General features: G+C 36.9%; 1 protein-coding gene across 1 annotated transcript in view; it reads left to right on the top strand.

The window, feature by feature from the left end:
* dnah6 (dynein, axonemal, heavy chain 6) overlaps nt 1–15,441 on the top strand; it is a 120,684-nt gene extending 105,243 nt beyond the window's left edge. The window contains exons 71-81 of the mRNA XM_059323986.1: nt 1,083–1,229; nt 2,035–2,173; nt 5,598–5,717; nt 5,896–6,017; nt 6,595–6,724; nt 7,538–7,665; nt 9,330–9,515; nt 11,048–11,120; nt 12,776–12,927; nt 13,854–14,076; nt 15,175–15,441. Of these exons, the coding sequence (XP_059179969.1) occupies nt 1,083–1,229; nt 2,035–2,173; nt 5,598–5,717; nt 5,896–6,017; nt 6,595–6,724; nt 7,538–7,665; nt 9,330–9,515; nt 11,048–11,120; nt 12,776–12,927; nt 13,854–14,076; nt 15,175–15,278 (1,524 nt within the window). The 3' untranslated portion in view covers nt 15,279–15,441. The remainder of the gene's footprint in view (nt 1–1,082; nt 1,230–2,034; nt 2,174–5,597; nt 5,718–5,895; nt 6,018–6,594; nt 6,725–7,537; nt 7,666–9,329; nt 9,516–11,047; nt 11,121–12,775; nt 12,928–13,853; nt 14,077–15,174) is intronic.
* The last annotated feature ends 2,476 nt before the right edge of the window (nt 15,442–17,917 follow it).

Below are 17,917 nucleotides of genomic sequence, written 5' to 3'. Positions count from 1 at the left end.
GTATTTAGTAATTTAGTATTATTGATTAAATATTTGTTAACAGCTCTAAAATCTTAATCTAATATGTTACATTTTACATTAAAAAGTCTAAAAACAACTAGAGCAGGGATGGGCAACTGGTGGCCCGGGGGCCACATACTGCCCGCACCCTTACTTGAAGTGGCCCTCAGTACAACTACATGCATTTGAGCATGAAATCTTAAAAGTGCAGTGTAAAATTGCACAAAATTACTTCTTGCAATTAATGTTGGTCTGCTGTTCTTGCACTGAAAAAAAAAAAGAAATCACAGTAAGTGGTTATTTTTTATTTGCTTCAAACCTTTTGTATTCCTATTTATACTGTTATTCATGTATTTGAGCATGAAATATGTTAAGTTACTGCACTGTAAACATATTTAAAATTGCAGTTTCATCATATCTGGTGAGGTGCACGCTCCTATATGTACCTCACTGTGGTCTTCTCAATATTTTTTTATTTTTTATTTTATTTGCACAGTTAGAATTACATAAAATGACAAAGATAACATATAATGTAAAGTGCAGGGAGAGGCAGAAAACCCACATGGGCTTATTTAAAGCCTCCACCTAAAATTTCATAGTTATTAGAAAGTAATAAACTGATAATAGAAAAAATGTATAACATCAACAAGTTATAATGACAATAACAAAAACAATTTTAAAACAAAAATGAACATGTTAAAAAAGTGTATTTGTGTGTGAATTAGAATTTTAAAACAGCAGTTAAATGAGCTTTTAGACATCTTTTGAAGCATTTTACAGAGATGGAGTCCTTTGCCAGATGGGAAAAGGTATTCCATAATTTGGTCCCCCTAAATTGAACAATAAATTGACCTCTGCATGTTAGAAATCTTGGAGGATGAAGATCTAAAGATTGACACGTTGAAAAAGAGTGAATCTGAGAATTTAATTTAAAATAAGTCTTACAGTGCTTTGGAAAGTTTTCATGATCTGAATATACCTTAAAAATAAAAACACATATTTGAGAAATATTGATGTCATGAACAGTAAGTATTTGGAGTTTCTGAATGGAGCCCTGTGTGCCTCTGTGTCGTTGTTGCCAGGTGACCAACGAGCCTCCTAAAGGTTTGCGAGCCAACATGCGACGGGCCTTCACAGAGATCTCCAGCAACTTCTTTGAAGACCATGTTCTGGGACGCCAGTGGAGGAAGATCATCTTTGGAATCTGCTTTTTCCATGCAATCATCCAGGTTACACACTGTCCCAAACACCTCACACATACAGTACAGGCCAAAAGTTTGGACACACACCTTCTCATTCAATGCGTTTTCTTTATTTTCATGACTATTTACATTGTAGATTCTCACTGAAGGCATCAAAACTAAGAATGAACACATATGGAATTATGTACTTAACAAAAAAGTGTGAAATAACTGAAAACATGTCTTGTATTTTAGATTCCTCAAAGTAACCACCCTTTGCTTACTAGAATATAAGACATGTTTTCAGTTATTTCACACTTTTCATTCATACCTGCTGCCATAAGACTGTACAACACCAGCACAATCTGAACATTTTTGCATATAATTTGCACTCTGCACATTCTCCACTTAATTTGCACTAAGTTGTATATAGTATATTATTATTATTATTAGTTTGTATATTTTGTATATTGTTAAATGTCTTTTCTCAGATTGTTTTTTTATCTTATCTTAAAATTGTGTGATTTTCTGTGGCTGTAACAAAGAAATTTCCCCGCTGTGGGATTAATAAAGTCAAATCTAATCTAATCTTTTTTGTTAAGTACATAATTCCACATGTGTTCATTAATAGTTTGGATGAATCTACAATGTAAATAGTCATGAAAATAAAGGAAACGCATTGAATGAGAAGGTGTGTCCAAATTTTTGGCCTGTACTGTACTTGAAGCTTTCTGCTTTGTGTGCCTGTATGTGTTTTATCCTCTAGCATGCTGTTGGTTGTGTCTGCTCGGGCATGTGCCTGTCCCTCTATGTACAGTATGTTCTTATTTGTGTCTCGTTTTGCACGTGTAAGGAGCGAAAGAAGTTTGGTCCTCTGGGCTGGAACATCCGCTATGAGTTTAACGACAGTGACAGGGAGTGTGCTCTGCTCAACCTCAACCTCTACTGCAAAGAGGGCTCCATCCCTTGGGACGCTCTCATCTACATCACTGGTAGGGATGCCTTCACACAGGGATAAGTGTGTGTGTGTGTATGCGTGCAGTACAGGCATACATGTACAGCACAAGTGAATGCATTTGGGGTTGTTTGTGTGTGGTACAGCTCCAATCAAATTCTCTGTAAATGTGGCTCTCAAAAAAACAACAGGATAAAGTGCAGCGTGCAAAGCATTACATGAAACTGCTGATTGTTTGGCTGTCAACGAGGCTGAAAGTGCAGATCAAAACCGTCTCTTTTTGTCACTCAGACTGGCACATTTGTTGTGTTGCCAGTGCGTGGCACAGACGAACACACTCGTGTTTTGCCAACAACACACATTTTCAGCAACGTGTGAAATGGGGAAGGCAAAATGTTTGCTGATTTCACAAAGCGGGGCAGTTCTGTAACACGATTTCACTCTGTTCTGCAGCTGCGATCCCGTGTTTGTTCAACTCTCAGTCGGTGAACTTTCGCTGCTCTCTTCCTCTTGGCGTTGTGTTTATAAAAAATAACAGGAACAGAACAGATGTTCCTGTGCACAGCAAATCTATTTTTCAATATTATGTCAAACACCGAAGATAAAGAAATCCAAATGTTATGGCTAAGAAGTCCCATAATATGAAATAGTTTGTCAAACCACATCATTTATCATGGTACACAGGAGTGTCCACCCCATTTACACCAATTCAGTAGACTAAATATTAGAAACACCTCAGAGTATAACACAGTTCACTCAGAATAGCAGGACAAATATGGCCAGGGATGATATGCTTGCTGTATGTCCCAATTTGAAACTATGGCGATGCTTGGGTGTTGCAGTGTTTAAGTATTGCAATCTCAATACACAATTTATTTATTTACACAAAATTTGCAATTTTTCTTCACTGTTTGCCTTTTAAATGTATTAACCTGAATTAATTGCAGGATTGTGGTATTAGAATCGCTTAATTTTAGCTGAGTGTACCTAATTTATTGTTGCTCTGAGAGCTCACAGCGCTGCAACTTCAGCAAACACATGCAAATAAACAAAACACAAGCAAATTGAGAAAACATCTTCATCAATTTGTCAACACAAGCGCAGCATTTAGAAAACGTGCTGCAAAGACCACAACACAACTCAATAAGAAAATGTGCTGCAAATAGACCACAACACAGCAGAAATGTTTCCAGAGGACACTTAAAGTGATGCACATGCGTGAAATTACCATGTTAATTCATGATAATGATATTTTTGTGTTATAACGTGATAAAAAGCGTTAGTCCACTAGCGTTAGCCCGCTAGCCCGTATCAATCACATTGCAGTTAAACAAATCAAATAAATGAATGATACACGTTTTAGTTGGTCTCTCTCAACGGCACTGAGTTAGTCTTGGTCTTGCTAGCAGGCTAACGCTAGCACCCTATCAATCGCCGGCTAACGTTAGCATGCTATCGATTGTTGTCTTTGCAGCGCGTTTCTAAATGCTGCACTTGTGTTGTCAAATTGATGAAGTTGTTTTCTCAGTTTGCTTGTGTTTTGTTAAGTTGCAGCGCTGTGAGCTCTCAGGGCCACCGTACCTAATATAACACCAAAAAAATCGCTGCCTAAAACTCTTTTTTTTTCTCCAATATTTGCTCTTATTATTGCTCTTATAATTATGACCTTTATATTTGTTAGGCTTTATTTGTAAAAAAAAACAAAAAAAACTTTGTAATTTACTTGAACACCACACAGCCGGTTCACAGATTCTGAAAGCTGAAGACTTCATGTTTTCAAAACAGTCTAACATTCATATCTTTGAATAGATGATTATAATGTAGTACTTTATTGTAACTATGCTATGGGTTGGCCCCATCAGCAGGGGGGGCTTTGTGGATCAGAAGGTTTTATTATTTTCAATGGAGCTTTAATGTTTCTATTTTAATTTTGTTTGTTGATCCATTTAAACTAAAACTGAAAACTTTATTTTAATGCAGTTGTATTACAGTCATACAGTCTGGGATCTCATATGGACACAAATTAAATTTAAATTTGATTGAATTATGTTGATTTAATATTGTCTGCCCTGGACTTCCACAACAGACATTTTCAAAGTTATTAGAAAGAAGAGGGAGGGATCCCTTTCATTAACAATACACATCATATCTCTAAATTCATTTGCTTTCCTAATCTGGTTTTCAATTACACCTTCAAATCATTATGTGCTGCGTTCAGTCTCAGTGGAGCGCACCACTCCGGTATCAAATTTATGTCCCTCATTGTTGCTACCACACTACTGTTATTAGTTTAATCCTTAATTCTAACAGCCCTTGTGTGCCAAAGCTACACACTCTTTGAGAGAAAGAATTTGAGCTCAATCCAAGCATGATATTGCCTTTCCTCTTTTAGAAGGAACCGTTCCTCTCTGCAAAAAAAAAAAAAAAAAAGAAAAGGCTCTGCCAGCTTTACCACGCCTGGAGCTTACTAAAGGCTTCAGCACAGATTTGTCTGATTATTCACTTCCTTTCTTCGTGTCTCTGCAGAAAGTATAGATGTTAAGTGTTGAATTGTGAGTGTTAAATATAATTTTTATCTTAATTGTTGCTCTTTGGTAATGCTTACCCTCCAGCTATGGCTGTCTTCCACAATTCCTTCCTTCCCTTCTGTTTCCCTTATAGCCGCACACGTGTGTTTGCCTCTTTATGATGTGTATTATTACATGGAAAGATAAAGAGCTGGAGACACAAACAGACAATTTGTGACTACAGTCACACTATCATTTGCAGTGTTGCCAGATCAGATTGACACTTTGCAGCCCAATAAGATCTTAGAACCCGCCCAATCAAATGAAAAACAGCCCAAACCACCAAGTTGCCAGATAATCGAGTAAACCCTAAAAACACATGCAATAGAGATCACTCGTAATTATCCAGATCTTCATATTTGCATCAAATAACCACACATAAATGATAGATGAATAGTTTTTTGCAAATTGCAACCAACAAAAGTGCAGTTGTTGTATTTATTGTTGTTTGTTTGTTTTTAATTGTTCATCTTTTATTTCGTGTTCAAATACATTCTCAATCAATCAATCAATCAATCAATCAATCAATCAATCAATCAATAAGTGTTAAGGATCAAGTACTTCACTTTCAGTAACAATTGTTTTCTTTAAACTTCAGGTTTGCCTTCTCTTGGCATTGTTTACTTGATAGTCAATTACCCATGTTCAAATTTCATGAATATTTAACATCTTATTCAAAATGTTTGCTTTAGACTAAGTGTTTTATCCTGCAGATCCTGAATGGAATTTTGAATAATTTGAGCGTGGCACTCTAGGCTCAAACCCAAACTGTGTCTAAATGATGAAAGCACCACCTCCTCTCACTGACACAAAGCAACACTGTGACGTCTGTGTGTGTGTGTGTGTGTGTGTGTGTGTGTGTGTGTGCGTGTGTGTGTGTGTGTGTCTCCCCAGGTGAGATCACATACGGGGGCAGAGTGACGGATGCCTGGGATCAACGTTGCCTCAGGACAATCCTCAAAGGCTTCTTCTCTCCTAAAACCCTGGAGGCTGCCTACACCTTCTCCTCTTCAGGTATTCATCTCAAACGCTGTGCTTCTCTCTCTTTGTATATAAAGAGCACCAACAAAATAACAGAAACACTTTATTCTGTAATCTAATTCAACATAGCAGGTGTGTGTGTATTTGATTTCTGTGCATCCTCATACACTGTATATTTTTTTGGGATTTATAGTTTTCTTGTGTGTTCAAGGTATCTACTATGCTCCAGAGACAGATGAACTAGAGCAATATAAGAAATATATTGAGGGCCTTCCGATCATTGATGATCCTGAGGTTTTTGGCATGCATGAGAATGCTAACCTGGCCTTCCAGGTGAGTAAAATAGAAGTATCTTACAGAAAGGAAAAAAAAATCTGCATTTTTCCTGTTTAAGCTGTTTTAAAGCAGGGGTCTCAAACTCAAATTACCTGGGGGCCGCTGGAGGCAGTATCAAAATGACCAAAAAAAGAAACAAAATTACAAAAAAAAAGACACAAAATTACAAAAAAAAGACAGAAAATTATTAAAAAAAGACACAAAATTATTTTTTTTTAAAAAGACACAATTTTTTTAAAAAAAGACACAAAATTATAATTAAAGGGACCTTCCACACATAACATGGTAAAGTCCCATTTATATAAAACTCACATTAAACTTTCATATCAAGGTGGGGGCCACAAAATATCTTCACGAGGGCGGCAATTGGCCCATGGGCTGCGAGTTTACCCTTCTTTGTTTTGCAGAAGGGTAATGTGTTGAATAGCTCATTTTAGCTAGTAAATGTCATTATTTCAGGGCCTTTTCATCTGGAGGTGCTTATATAGTTTATGGCCAGTCATAAAAGCACAAGAGTGCAACTGTGAAATATCAAGATGTTACAGTGTGTGTGTGTGTGTGTTTGCTTTATCAGCGGCAGGAAACCATGACTCTAATCAGCACCATACTGGATGTAAATCCTCGCTCATCAGCCTGCCATGGAGCTAAAAGTAACGATGACATCGTCTGCGAGCTCGCTGAATCCATCTTAGCCAAGCTTCCTGGTACACACACACACATACACACACACACACACACACACATTCTTGTACTTCTATCTTTGTGAGGGCCCTCATTGGAACAGTGAATTCCCTTGCAAGGTTGTAATAGTTTTGAATTTTTGTTTTCAAATTCAGTAAGTTTTAATTCGTTTTTAGAGTGAGTTTGCTAGTTTTAGTTGCGTTTTTGTTACTTTTCTAATAGGGTATTTGTTGGGTGGGATATTTAAAGAGGTCACAGTAAATTTTGCCTTTATTTCCTTTTTTTATCCGTCTTCATTATGTATGAAAAAGATGACAACACAATACAGTTTCAGTTAGTTATCTTTTTTTTTTAACTCTCATTTTATTTTTATTTCAGGTAACGAAAATGTTTTTTCAATTCTAGTTTTCGTTATTTCGTTTCGTTTTCGTTAACTATAAAAACCTTGTTCCCTCGCCCCTTACCCTAACCCTAATACATGGTTACCTTCACATGAACCTAATGTAACCTTTAACCCTTAAAACAAAGTCTGAAATCTCAAAAAAGCCCTGTAAAGAAGTGAGGACCGGCCAAAATGTCCTCACTTTGCAAGAATGTCCTCACTCTGTTGGTTAAAAACGTGTTCTGGTCCTCACAATGTAGGAAGTACAAGAACGCACACACACACAAACACACACACACAGATACACATGCAAACACCGGCATTAATTGGTGTCATTGCTGACAATGTGTACCATAATTGCATCATTTATTCCAGGGGTTTTTTATGTCCATCTAGTCTGTCTGCCTGTCTGTCTTGCTGTCGGTGTCATTGCTTCGTTTCCCTGTCTGTGCAGAGCGTCTGGACATGGACGAAGCGGCGGAAACTCTGTTTGTCCAGGACGATAACGGTCGCCTCAACTCCTTGACAACGGTTTTGGGCCAAGAGACGGACCGCTTCAACAACCTGCTGAGAGTGCTAAAGGTGACACACACAGCTAGCTCCCATAAACACAAACTTTAGAACAATATGTATGTTTTATGTTTTATGTTTTACGGATGTCCCAATCATATCTTAAAGACATTTTTTTAACTGATCGTATAAACTATTGGGCTTTATTGAGCCCAATCCGATCCTTTGTTTCAGTGTTTATATTTGCAGAATTTTCATGCACAGCAACACGAGTACATTCATCAACAGCTCTCCAACTCTGCCGTCTTTTCCTCCTGTACTCTGCTGCAATCCATGTGTTATTGAGCAAACACTCCATACACTCGTGCAATTTATTGTTAATGTATGTGCACTGTTTTCATTTTATCAGTTTGAGAGTCTTGCTCAGAGAAGATGGACAGCGGTGCAGCCAACCTCTGCAAGTGCATCAAAAGCCCCACAAGCAAAAAGTCACTAAGAGTAGACCAATTTTATTAATTTAATCTGCACAAAAGGTGCCAAAAAAAACACTCAGCAATATACACTTTATCCACGTTACTTAGGTAAATGCACCACCAAAGCTTGGAGGCAGACATATTTTTCTTAAAGAAATGCAGAGCTGTTCAGTTGTCAAGCGTAAACATTGTAAATTGGATTAATATTAATAACTATAATGTACTTGAAGCATGCAAGGTGCAGCTAAAAATCTGGGATAATGGAAGTGTCAGATCGAGACTCGATATCGGCAGATACTCAATATTAAACTGCTCAGATCAGGATTGTGGGCAAGAAAAACTAGATAGGGACATCCCTAATATATTTCATTTGAGTTGTTCTGCCAGTCATAATCTGTTTCCTGTCAGCTGATGATACTGACAAACACTGCTTGAGGAATTACACTTTGAAATAACAGAAAAACTAAACGATAAAAGGGATGAAGTATGTTGAGTTAGCATTTAAAGATATATTTTATATATATTAGGAATAAACAACTTTGTTTTATTTATTGCCACTGTCCTTTCTGCCACCTCATTGTGATGGATTTTTTAAAAACATACTTTATTGCAAGGCTTCTTACCTTCACAAAGATTATCAGTCATTTTGTTTTCTTTGCAATAGTACCTTGCATTTTGTTCCTTTTTTCGAGGTATATATTCACAAAGTAAATAACAAACCATTAGGTAAACAGACAAACATATAAACAAGGGAAACTGGTCTTTCCCAAGTGAGGATCTCAAAGAAAAGAAATAAACAGCAAACAAACAAAAAAAAGAAGGAAATATACCAAAGAAATAAATAATAAAATACTAGGATATACTAAAATAAACTAATGGAAAAATAAGGGTGGTGCATGTATGCATGTTCATGTATGTGTGTGTGTGTGTGTGTGTGTGTGTGAGTGTTAGTGTTGGAGTGGGGACCATTTAGTTCATCTCCTTAATTTGATTAAAAATATATATATATATTTATATATATTAAATATTTCCACTGTTTTTATCAGCCTTTCTTTACAGTATAACTTATTCCAAATATGTATTTGTTCCCTATTTCTAAAAGTTAGTCTTTCCATCTCAAAACTTTGTTCTGCTGTTAATACCCATAAATGAATCTTAATTCTGGTGTATTTGATTGTTTTCATGCTTTAGCCACCTGCTTCATGGCGGTTACTCTCAGTAAATTAAAATAATTGAGATGGATGATGTTTTTGTTCGTCCCAGATGTCTCTCGTCACTCTGCAGAAGGCCATAGCAGGTCTGGTGGTGATGTCAGAGGAAATGGACCGCATATACACCAGCTTCCTGATAAACCAGGTCCCCACACACTGGGCAAACTCTGCCTACCCTTCCCTCAAACCCCTGGCCTCCTGGGTCAGAGACCTGACCCTAAGGACCTCATTTATCCAGGTTTGGAAGAGAAAGAGGAGAAATACAAACACACAAACACACATATTGACCTTCTTATGCTCTTGCTAACATTGAGTTGTATTTATATGTTGTTTTATATAATTTATCTTAAATGGAAAAGCATTAACCCATTTAGGGCGTGAAAGCATTACGGCATTTCTACCATTAAAACCGGGGGCGCTGTTGCGTTATTCTACCATTAAAGCCGGGAAAACGGATACGTTGCTTTGTAGTATTTGTAGTTTTTTCCACCTATTTTCGGTCTCTTGGCCAATGAAATGCATCAGAATACATGTGGGAGTGTCGCAATGCAACATGGGACTTTTCCAGAACTTTGAAATCATCATCAAAGAAAGACACAAAATGACCAAAAAAGACACAAAATGACACAAAAAAGACACAAAAAGACACAAAATGACCAAAAAAGACACAAAATGACACAAAAAAGACACAAAAAGACACAAAATGACCAAAAAAGACTCAGAATGACTAAAAAAAGACAAAAAATTACCAAAAGAAGACACAAAATTACCAAAAAAAGAAACAAAATGACAAAAAAAAGGACACGAAAAGAGACAAAATGACAAAAAAAAGACACAAAAAAGACACAAAATGAGAATACATGTGGGAGTGTCGCAATGCAACATGGGACTTTTCCAGAACTTTTAAATCATGGCGGAAGACGACTATAGCGGAGGGAGCTCAGATACAACAGCTATAAGCTGCTATAAGAATTTCATTTCTATCTGCTACAGAGGCTGAAAAATCTATTATTTAGTAGGAAGCGTTGACACTTCTGTTGAATTTCCATAAAAACTTCAGGTTTTAGGGGGTTATTTTAAAATCGCCCAGAGGTTTTACAGACATTTTTTCCAGGCGTTTTAGGCCTAATGGGTTAAATAAATCAGAGATTAGAGAAAACGTGGGAAAAATATAATAACAGGATTGACTTCCTACTTCTGTTTCAAGTCTCTGTTTCACTGACTCTCACACACACTGACATGACTGTAATCACAAACAGTAATCTTACTGTTTGTGTGTGTGGGCACATGTGCATACAAGTGTATTTGTGTGTGTTTTTCTCATCAAGTTGAAAACACTAATAACACATGAACCTTCTGCGTTCTTCCCTGAGGCACAGAGCGTCTCTCTCTCCCTCTGTCTGCACTCCCTTTTTCAACGTCTGGTTCATCTCCCCTGACTTGAGCTGTTCTTCCGTGAGACTGGTCTGAACATGTGTGCTGCACAATCACTAAAATTCACCCTAACACACACAAACGGGGGACAAACGGAAGAGAGTTGCATTAGTTTATGAAGTGATGGGTAGCCGCTGAGTCAGACTGCACATGTTCATACCTCAGATGAGAGAATCCGCCTCACTGCCAGCCAGAGTTGAGTCACTTTCAGAGGCCATAAATAACAGGATGCCTGTAATGCACCATGGCTTGTTAAACACTGAGCGCATTAAAAAACTTATTTAAAGATTTTTATTACATTTCTCTCTCTCTCTCTCTCTCTCTCTCTCTTGCTAGACGTGGATCACATGTGGTCAGCCCAAATCTTTCTGGATCTCAGGATTCTTCTTCCCCCAAGGCTTTCTTACTGGTAAAACACTGCAGCACCAAAATGTCTTTTTTAAACCTCTGAAGTCCAGGAGATTTTGCATTCGTTTCTGTCTCTGTTTAGCATCTTTCAGTCTGTCTTTACATCACATGCATGGCTCCTTTTTCTCCACACAAACTTGGCTATCAGTCAGATTTTTCATTTTATTTTAATTAAAGTATAAAGCTGCCAAAAGTACCGATAATACAAACAAAAGACAGGTTTCTATAGAAATGTACCTTTTTTTTTTTTTTTAGCATTTATACACACAAAAACAGCAGAAAAAATAATAAATAATAAAACTACAAAACAGTCTATTTGCATGTAAATTAAAAATAGTAATAGTTTTCATTGTAGAAAGAAAATTCACAAATTCACAAAAATGGTCTAGAAACATAAATGTCACACTGTGAAAACTCCTATGATTGTACTTTCAACTGACTTTCTCAGCTTGTCTACATATCATATATAAATAAAGTTATTACTGTAATAAAAAAATGTGTATTTTCAATAAATAGATGGACTCCAGAGAGTTAATGAACCGTAGAAGTAATGGAAATTCCAAAGCTGCTAGAATACGGTGATCATTCCAACTGTACTTTGTGGTATACATAAAAATATTCTGATTAGCTTTTAACTGCTTATATGCTTATATGCAATATTCTGAGTTTCCACTATTTTTACTTGCAAAAGCATTTTTACTAGCATGCAAATTTGTAACATATTGGCTCTTAATTAGTCATTATTAAGTAGTTATTAATGCCTTATTCTGCATGGCCTTATTATACAACCAGTAAGACATTAACTAAGAGTTTTCCCTCAATAACCTCAGAATTATTGCTTATTAGTAGTAAGTAAGGAAGTTGTTGTATATGAGTTATGATCTTAATATGCTTTATTTTCTATGGACTTTATAAGTCTCTACATAGCGGTGAACGAAACCATGGAAACAGCAAATAGCCACCTTCTCCAGACCTTTGACTGGCGGCTCCTTTTGGATGATTGGATGAGGACTGGTGGATTGTGATGTCAATCATTACTCTACAAAGTGGGTCACTGTGCACCAATGTTAGTCTATGAAAAAAAAGTCAAAGTCATGAAAAAAAAGTCAAAATGGGGAAAAAAAAGGTGGAAATCATGAAAAAACAACAACAAAAAAGTCAAAATGACAAGAAAAAAGTCGAAGTCAAGAGAAAAAAGTCAAAATGGGAAAAATGTTGAAGTCAAGAGAAAAAAGTCAAAATGATAAGAAAAAAGTCGAAGTCACAAAAAAAAGTAAAAATCCAAAAGGAGCCACCAGTCACGTCAAAGGTCTGGAGAAGGTGGCTATTTGCCGTTTCCATGGTTTTGTTCACCGCTATGTCGAGACTTATAAATCAAAGCATATGAAGATCATAACTCATATACAACAACTTCCTAACTTACTACTAATTAGCAATAATTCTGAGGTTATTGAGGGGAAAACTCTTAGTTAATGGCTTACTGGTTGTATAATAAGGCCATGCAGAATAAGGCATTAATAACTACTTAATAATGACTAATTAAGAGCCAATATGTTACTCATTTGCATGCTAATAAGCAACTAATTAATGCTGAAAATGTGTTCCCTAATATAAAGTGTTACCATTGTATGCTTTCCTCTGCCTGCTGGCCTTTAGGGGTTCTTCAGAATCATGCCAGGCACTACAATCTGCCCATTGATGAGCTCAACTTCCGCTTCAACATGGTGCCGGTGTACAGAGACCAGATAGCAGTCTGTGAGGCGCTACGCTCTCTACCTGACAACGCCACACTCCACGTGGATGATGAGGTACTGGAGGGGGGGGGCGGGGATTGTGATTAATGTAGCGGCTTCAAGCTGTCAACATCTCTGGTTCGTGTCCAGCTGGAAACATTGTTGCTCTCCCCTCATTTCCTGTCATCTATTCAAGTGGTGGCTGTCTAATCAAGGCATAAAATGCCCCCAAAAAGCATAATCAAAAAGAGGAAATTATTTAAGCATTATTTTTGTGTCTAATATCAGGGCAGCAGACATCACAAATATCCATGGGATAATTAATACCAAACCATCGGATAAAAAACAAATATAGAGACTGCATTTAAACCTCTGAAGTCCAGGAGATTTTGGTTCAAATTTGTTAACTTCCTATGCATTAATTTCTGTCTCTGTTCAGCATCTTTCAGTCTGTCCTTACATCACATGCATGGCTCCTTTTTCTCTACACAAACTTGGCTATCAGTCAGATTTTTCATTTTATTTTCATTATGTAAGTATAAAGCTGCCAGGAACCGAAAATACAAACAAAAGACACAGGTGTCTATGGGAATGTACCATTTTTTATTTATTTATTTATTTATTTTACCATTTATACACACAGAAACAGCAGAAAAAAGAATAAATAATACAACTACAAAACAGTCTATTTGCATGTAAATTAAAAATAGTAATAGTTTTCATTGTAGAAAGAAAATTCACATTTTAAAAATGGTCTAGAAACATAAATGTCACACTGTGAAAGCTCCTATGATGCACTTTCAACTGGCTTTCTCAGCTTGTCTACATATCAAATATAAATAAAGTTATTACTGTAAATAAAACGTGTATTTTCAATAAATAGATGGACTGCAGAGGGCTAATGTGAAAAAACAAGAGGCAGTGATGCATTAAAAAGAGAGGGCTGATTAGTGTAAATCTGTATCTTTCTGTCATGACACTACATTCATTACATGCAACAGTTACCAGAGCCGGAGGACGGCGTGCTAGTGCACGGCATGTTCATGGACTCTAGTCGCTGGGACGATGACAACATGGTGATTGAGGACGCTTTACCTCGAGTGATGAACGCCATGCTGCCCGTGGTGCACTTTGAGCCGCAGCAGAACTACGTGCCTGAGCCGGGTCTCTACCATGCTCCTCTGTACAAGACCTCAGCCAGGGCTGGGACGCTGTCCACCACAGGTACATACTGACACGGGGACGTGATCTAGATCAGTGGTTCCCAACCTTTTTCTTGAGGGACCCGCATTTTTACCATTGTAAACTTTGGCGACCCCCCCATTGTCCATTCTTCTTCTATGAAGCCGAGCTCAATGTGACTTTCATGGTACCCTCTCTTTTTCTTTTTGAGATATTCAGCATTTTTGCCGGGACCAAAAAAGACACAAGATGACTAAAAAAGACAGAAAATGAAAAAAAAAAGACACAAAATTACCAAAAAAAGACACTAAAGTGCCAAAAAAAAACACAAGATGACTAAAAAAGACACAAAATGACCAAAAAAGACACAAAATGACTAAAAAAGACACAAAATGAGAGCACATGTGCGAGTGTAGCAATGCAACATGGGACTTTTCCAGAACTTTGAAATCATGGCCGAAGACTTGTCTCCCTGACGCCATTTTCCCATTAGCTCTGTGTTTCTGTTGTTGGATGAGGTTACCACTAGGTGAGGTTACCACTAGGTGAGGTTACCGCTAGGTGAGGTTACCACTAAGTGAGGTTGCCGCTGGGTGAGGTTACCTCTAGGTGAGGTTACCTCTAGGTGAGGTTACCACTAGGTGAAGTTACCTCTAGGTGAGGTTACCTCTAGGTGAGGTTACCGCTAGGTGAGGTTACCACAAGGTGAGGTTACCACTAGGTGAAGTTACCTCTAGGTGAGGTTACCTCTAGGTGAGGTTACCTCTAGGTGAGGTTACCACAAGGTGAGGTTACCACTAGGTGAGATTATCACAAAGTGAGGTTACCGCTAGGTGAGGTTACCTGTGTATACTGCAGGAGGGATGTCACACATGTCCTTATTCTCGCAATATAGCCTTTATTTTTAAACTTTTCTATAGTGATTTTTCTATTTAAATACATGAATAAACGTTTAATGTAGCCCTTATTGAGTCGTTTTTGTCCCACTAATGAATTAAATGCTGACTCATCTATATTTAACACATTAGATTTATTACATCCCTTAAAATCAATAGGGAATCACTAATCTAGATTACATGTTATATAGCTAATTTGATTTGACTTTTTCCCCCCTCACCCTTCATTTCTGTTTCCTTTCAGGCCACTCCACTAATTTTGTTGTGACAGTAATGATTCCCTCCAATCGGCCCAGCGACTATTGGATATCAAAAGCCTCCGCTCTCCTGTGTCAGCTGGATGATTAACTTTTCATTCAAGAGCAAAAAGGAATTTTAGATGTGGCTGAAATATATACCTCCATGCACAACTTTGAATCAACGTTGAAGCTTTTGTGGAATTATTTATGAGGATTTTGTACAGGCATGATTTATGCTGAAAGTGCACTTATAATAAACACCCTGACTGATCCATGTGCTTCCTTTGTGTGTATCCAGGGAGATTATTATCAGTTATATGCAGCTACAAAGTCTTTTCCTGCTGACACTGTTTGAGAGAAGTGCGGTACATTCAGATTTTGAAGATGAGACTTTCTGTCTCCATGATGTAAACACCATATACTCCACTCCCTTAGTGGACAGCTCCATTCACGCTGTGCGGTAAGTCACTGCATGAATGTGCTTACTGAAATTTACAGCACACATGTAGCCTCAGGCAGAGAAAAGAGGGGATGGACATAGTAGATGGATGAACAGAGCTGTGTGTCCAGACTCATAGATGTTAATGCTTCTCTGACAAGAAAAAAAAACAGGAAATGGCTGAGAGGGACGAGTTGAGACAGGAGAAGGACTGATGATCATCAAATGATGAAATATTTCCGCCACAACCCCCACACACATCGCCAGCCTATTTGTGTCATTTAGGGCATGCAGTGCAAACACATAAAATATGGCTCTACAAACACATTAAGTACACCCACTGCAGTACTGGGGCAGCGAACAGACACACTCCATCTCTGTCTCTGTCACACACACTTCCTCCTCCTCCACGCCTTAATGCTCCAGTAACGGCGAGCAGGGATGGACGTATAGAAGCACTGGATTTAACATCAACCTAAGGAGGAGCGGCACTGGAGAAATAATTAAGTATGATGCTGTAGAGAGAAAGACAACATCAGAAGCATGGGGGCAGATGATTTTATATGACAACATCTCTCTTACAGTATTTGTAAATGTTTACAACAGAGTTTCAATTTGCAAAAACACTTAAAATGCTAAATTACTAAGCTCAAATAACACACAGATATACAGTACAGGCCAAAAGTTTGGACACACCCATCTCATTCAATGCGTTTTTCTTTATTTTCATGACTATTTACATTGTAGATTCATCAAAACTATTAATGAACACATGTGGAATTATGTACTTAACAAAAAAAGTGTGAAATAACTGAAAACATGTCTTGTATTTTAGATTCCTCAAAGCAGCCACCCTTTGCTTACTAGAATACAAGACATGTTTTCAGTTATTTCACACTTTTTTGTTAAGTACATAATTCCACATGTGTTCATTAATAGTTTTGATGAATCTACAATGTAAATAGTCATGAAAATAAAGGAAAAACATTGAATGAGAAGGTGTGTGTCCAAACTTTTGGCCTGTACTGTAAGTCAAATTAAAACAGTATTGATTTCATTAAGTAATGCATCCTTTTTCTTATTTTTCAACACTCAATATTGTTGATATGTTTGGTTGGTAGTATTGCCATTGTTATTTATTTATTTATGTATTGTTTGTTATGCTACACTACCATTTTATCTTCTTTGTTGCTGTTGCTGTTATTGCCCAATTGATGATTGCCACACCTGATTGTTTGTTTTAAACTAAAATGGAAAAATCAATAGAAAATTGATCACAAAAAAACAAACTAATGCATCATTTAGTATGTTTTTCACAGCCTTACGACAAGATATATGTTTACCATTTGATTTTAATAATCAGTACATTTAATTATTGTATTAAAGTAAAATGGTCATCAAATAATGCAGTCAAACAATAATTAATTCTCATCAAAACAGTATCACAGAGAGAGCAGAATGTGTACACTGTAAAAAAAAAGATAAACAATAGCTACTCAATAAAATGAAGGCAACAGATTGCACGCAATATTATTAATTAAATCTAACAACGTTACAAGTTGAGTTAATAACAACTTAACAGGAAGTACCTGTCAATTAAAAACGGACTAATTCTATTGTGTTGGATTCATTCAAAATTCTCTTGATTTAGAATTACATACACATAAAGATTATATTTAATGTGATCAAAATAAGTAGATTCTTTCTCAAACATTTTTATATTAAAGTTACTTAAACAACTGCCTCAAAATCAAGGACGCATTTATATTTAATACATTTAATCAACTATATTAAGTGAAATTAAATGACTGCAGAATAATTTATTACAGTGTACATTATGCAGTAGGAATTATTCAAAATGATGTAGAATGGTGACAGAGCCTTTTCCACTGCTGCCCCAACCCTGTGGAGCTCCCTCCCTACACACATCCGCAATACAGACTCACTCCACGCCTTCAAAAATCAACTCAAATTTTTTTTTCAACATTGCTTACCCAAAGCAAAACCTGAACTCAAAGTTTCTCATCTCTGTTTTTTCTGCATTTTCAATTCAATTCAATTCAAACAATTCAAACAACTTTATTAATCCCACAAGGGGCAAATCATTTTGAGCAGCAGGTTGTCGTGGTTCAAACGGCCCACATGGCCAGCAACAAATAGTCAATACATAAATAGTCGACACAACACACATCAGACAACATGGAGCTTAGAATGGACACATTGGAAAATAAAAAATAAATAGATAAAAATAAAATAAAAACCCTATGAAAAATTTTAAAGGTCTTAGTGCAAGGGGGACAAATGATTTG

This window comes from Centropristis striata, chromosome 1 (assembly GCF_030273125.1).
Source record: "Centropristis striata isolate RG_2023a ecotype Rhode Island chromosome 1, C.striata_1.0, whole genome shotgun sequence".
In the NCBI taxonomy this organism is placed as follows: Eukaryota; Metazoa; Chordata; class Actinopteri; order Perciformes; family Serranidae; genus Centropristis; species Centropristis striata.
The sequence above is the reverse complement of the archived record's forward strand: the minus strand, read 5'-3'. Positions and strand labels throughout refer to the sequence as shown.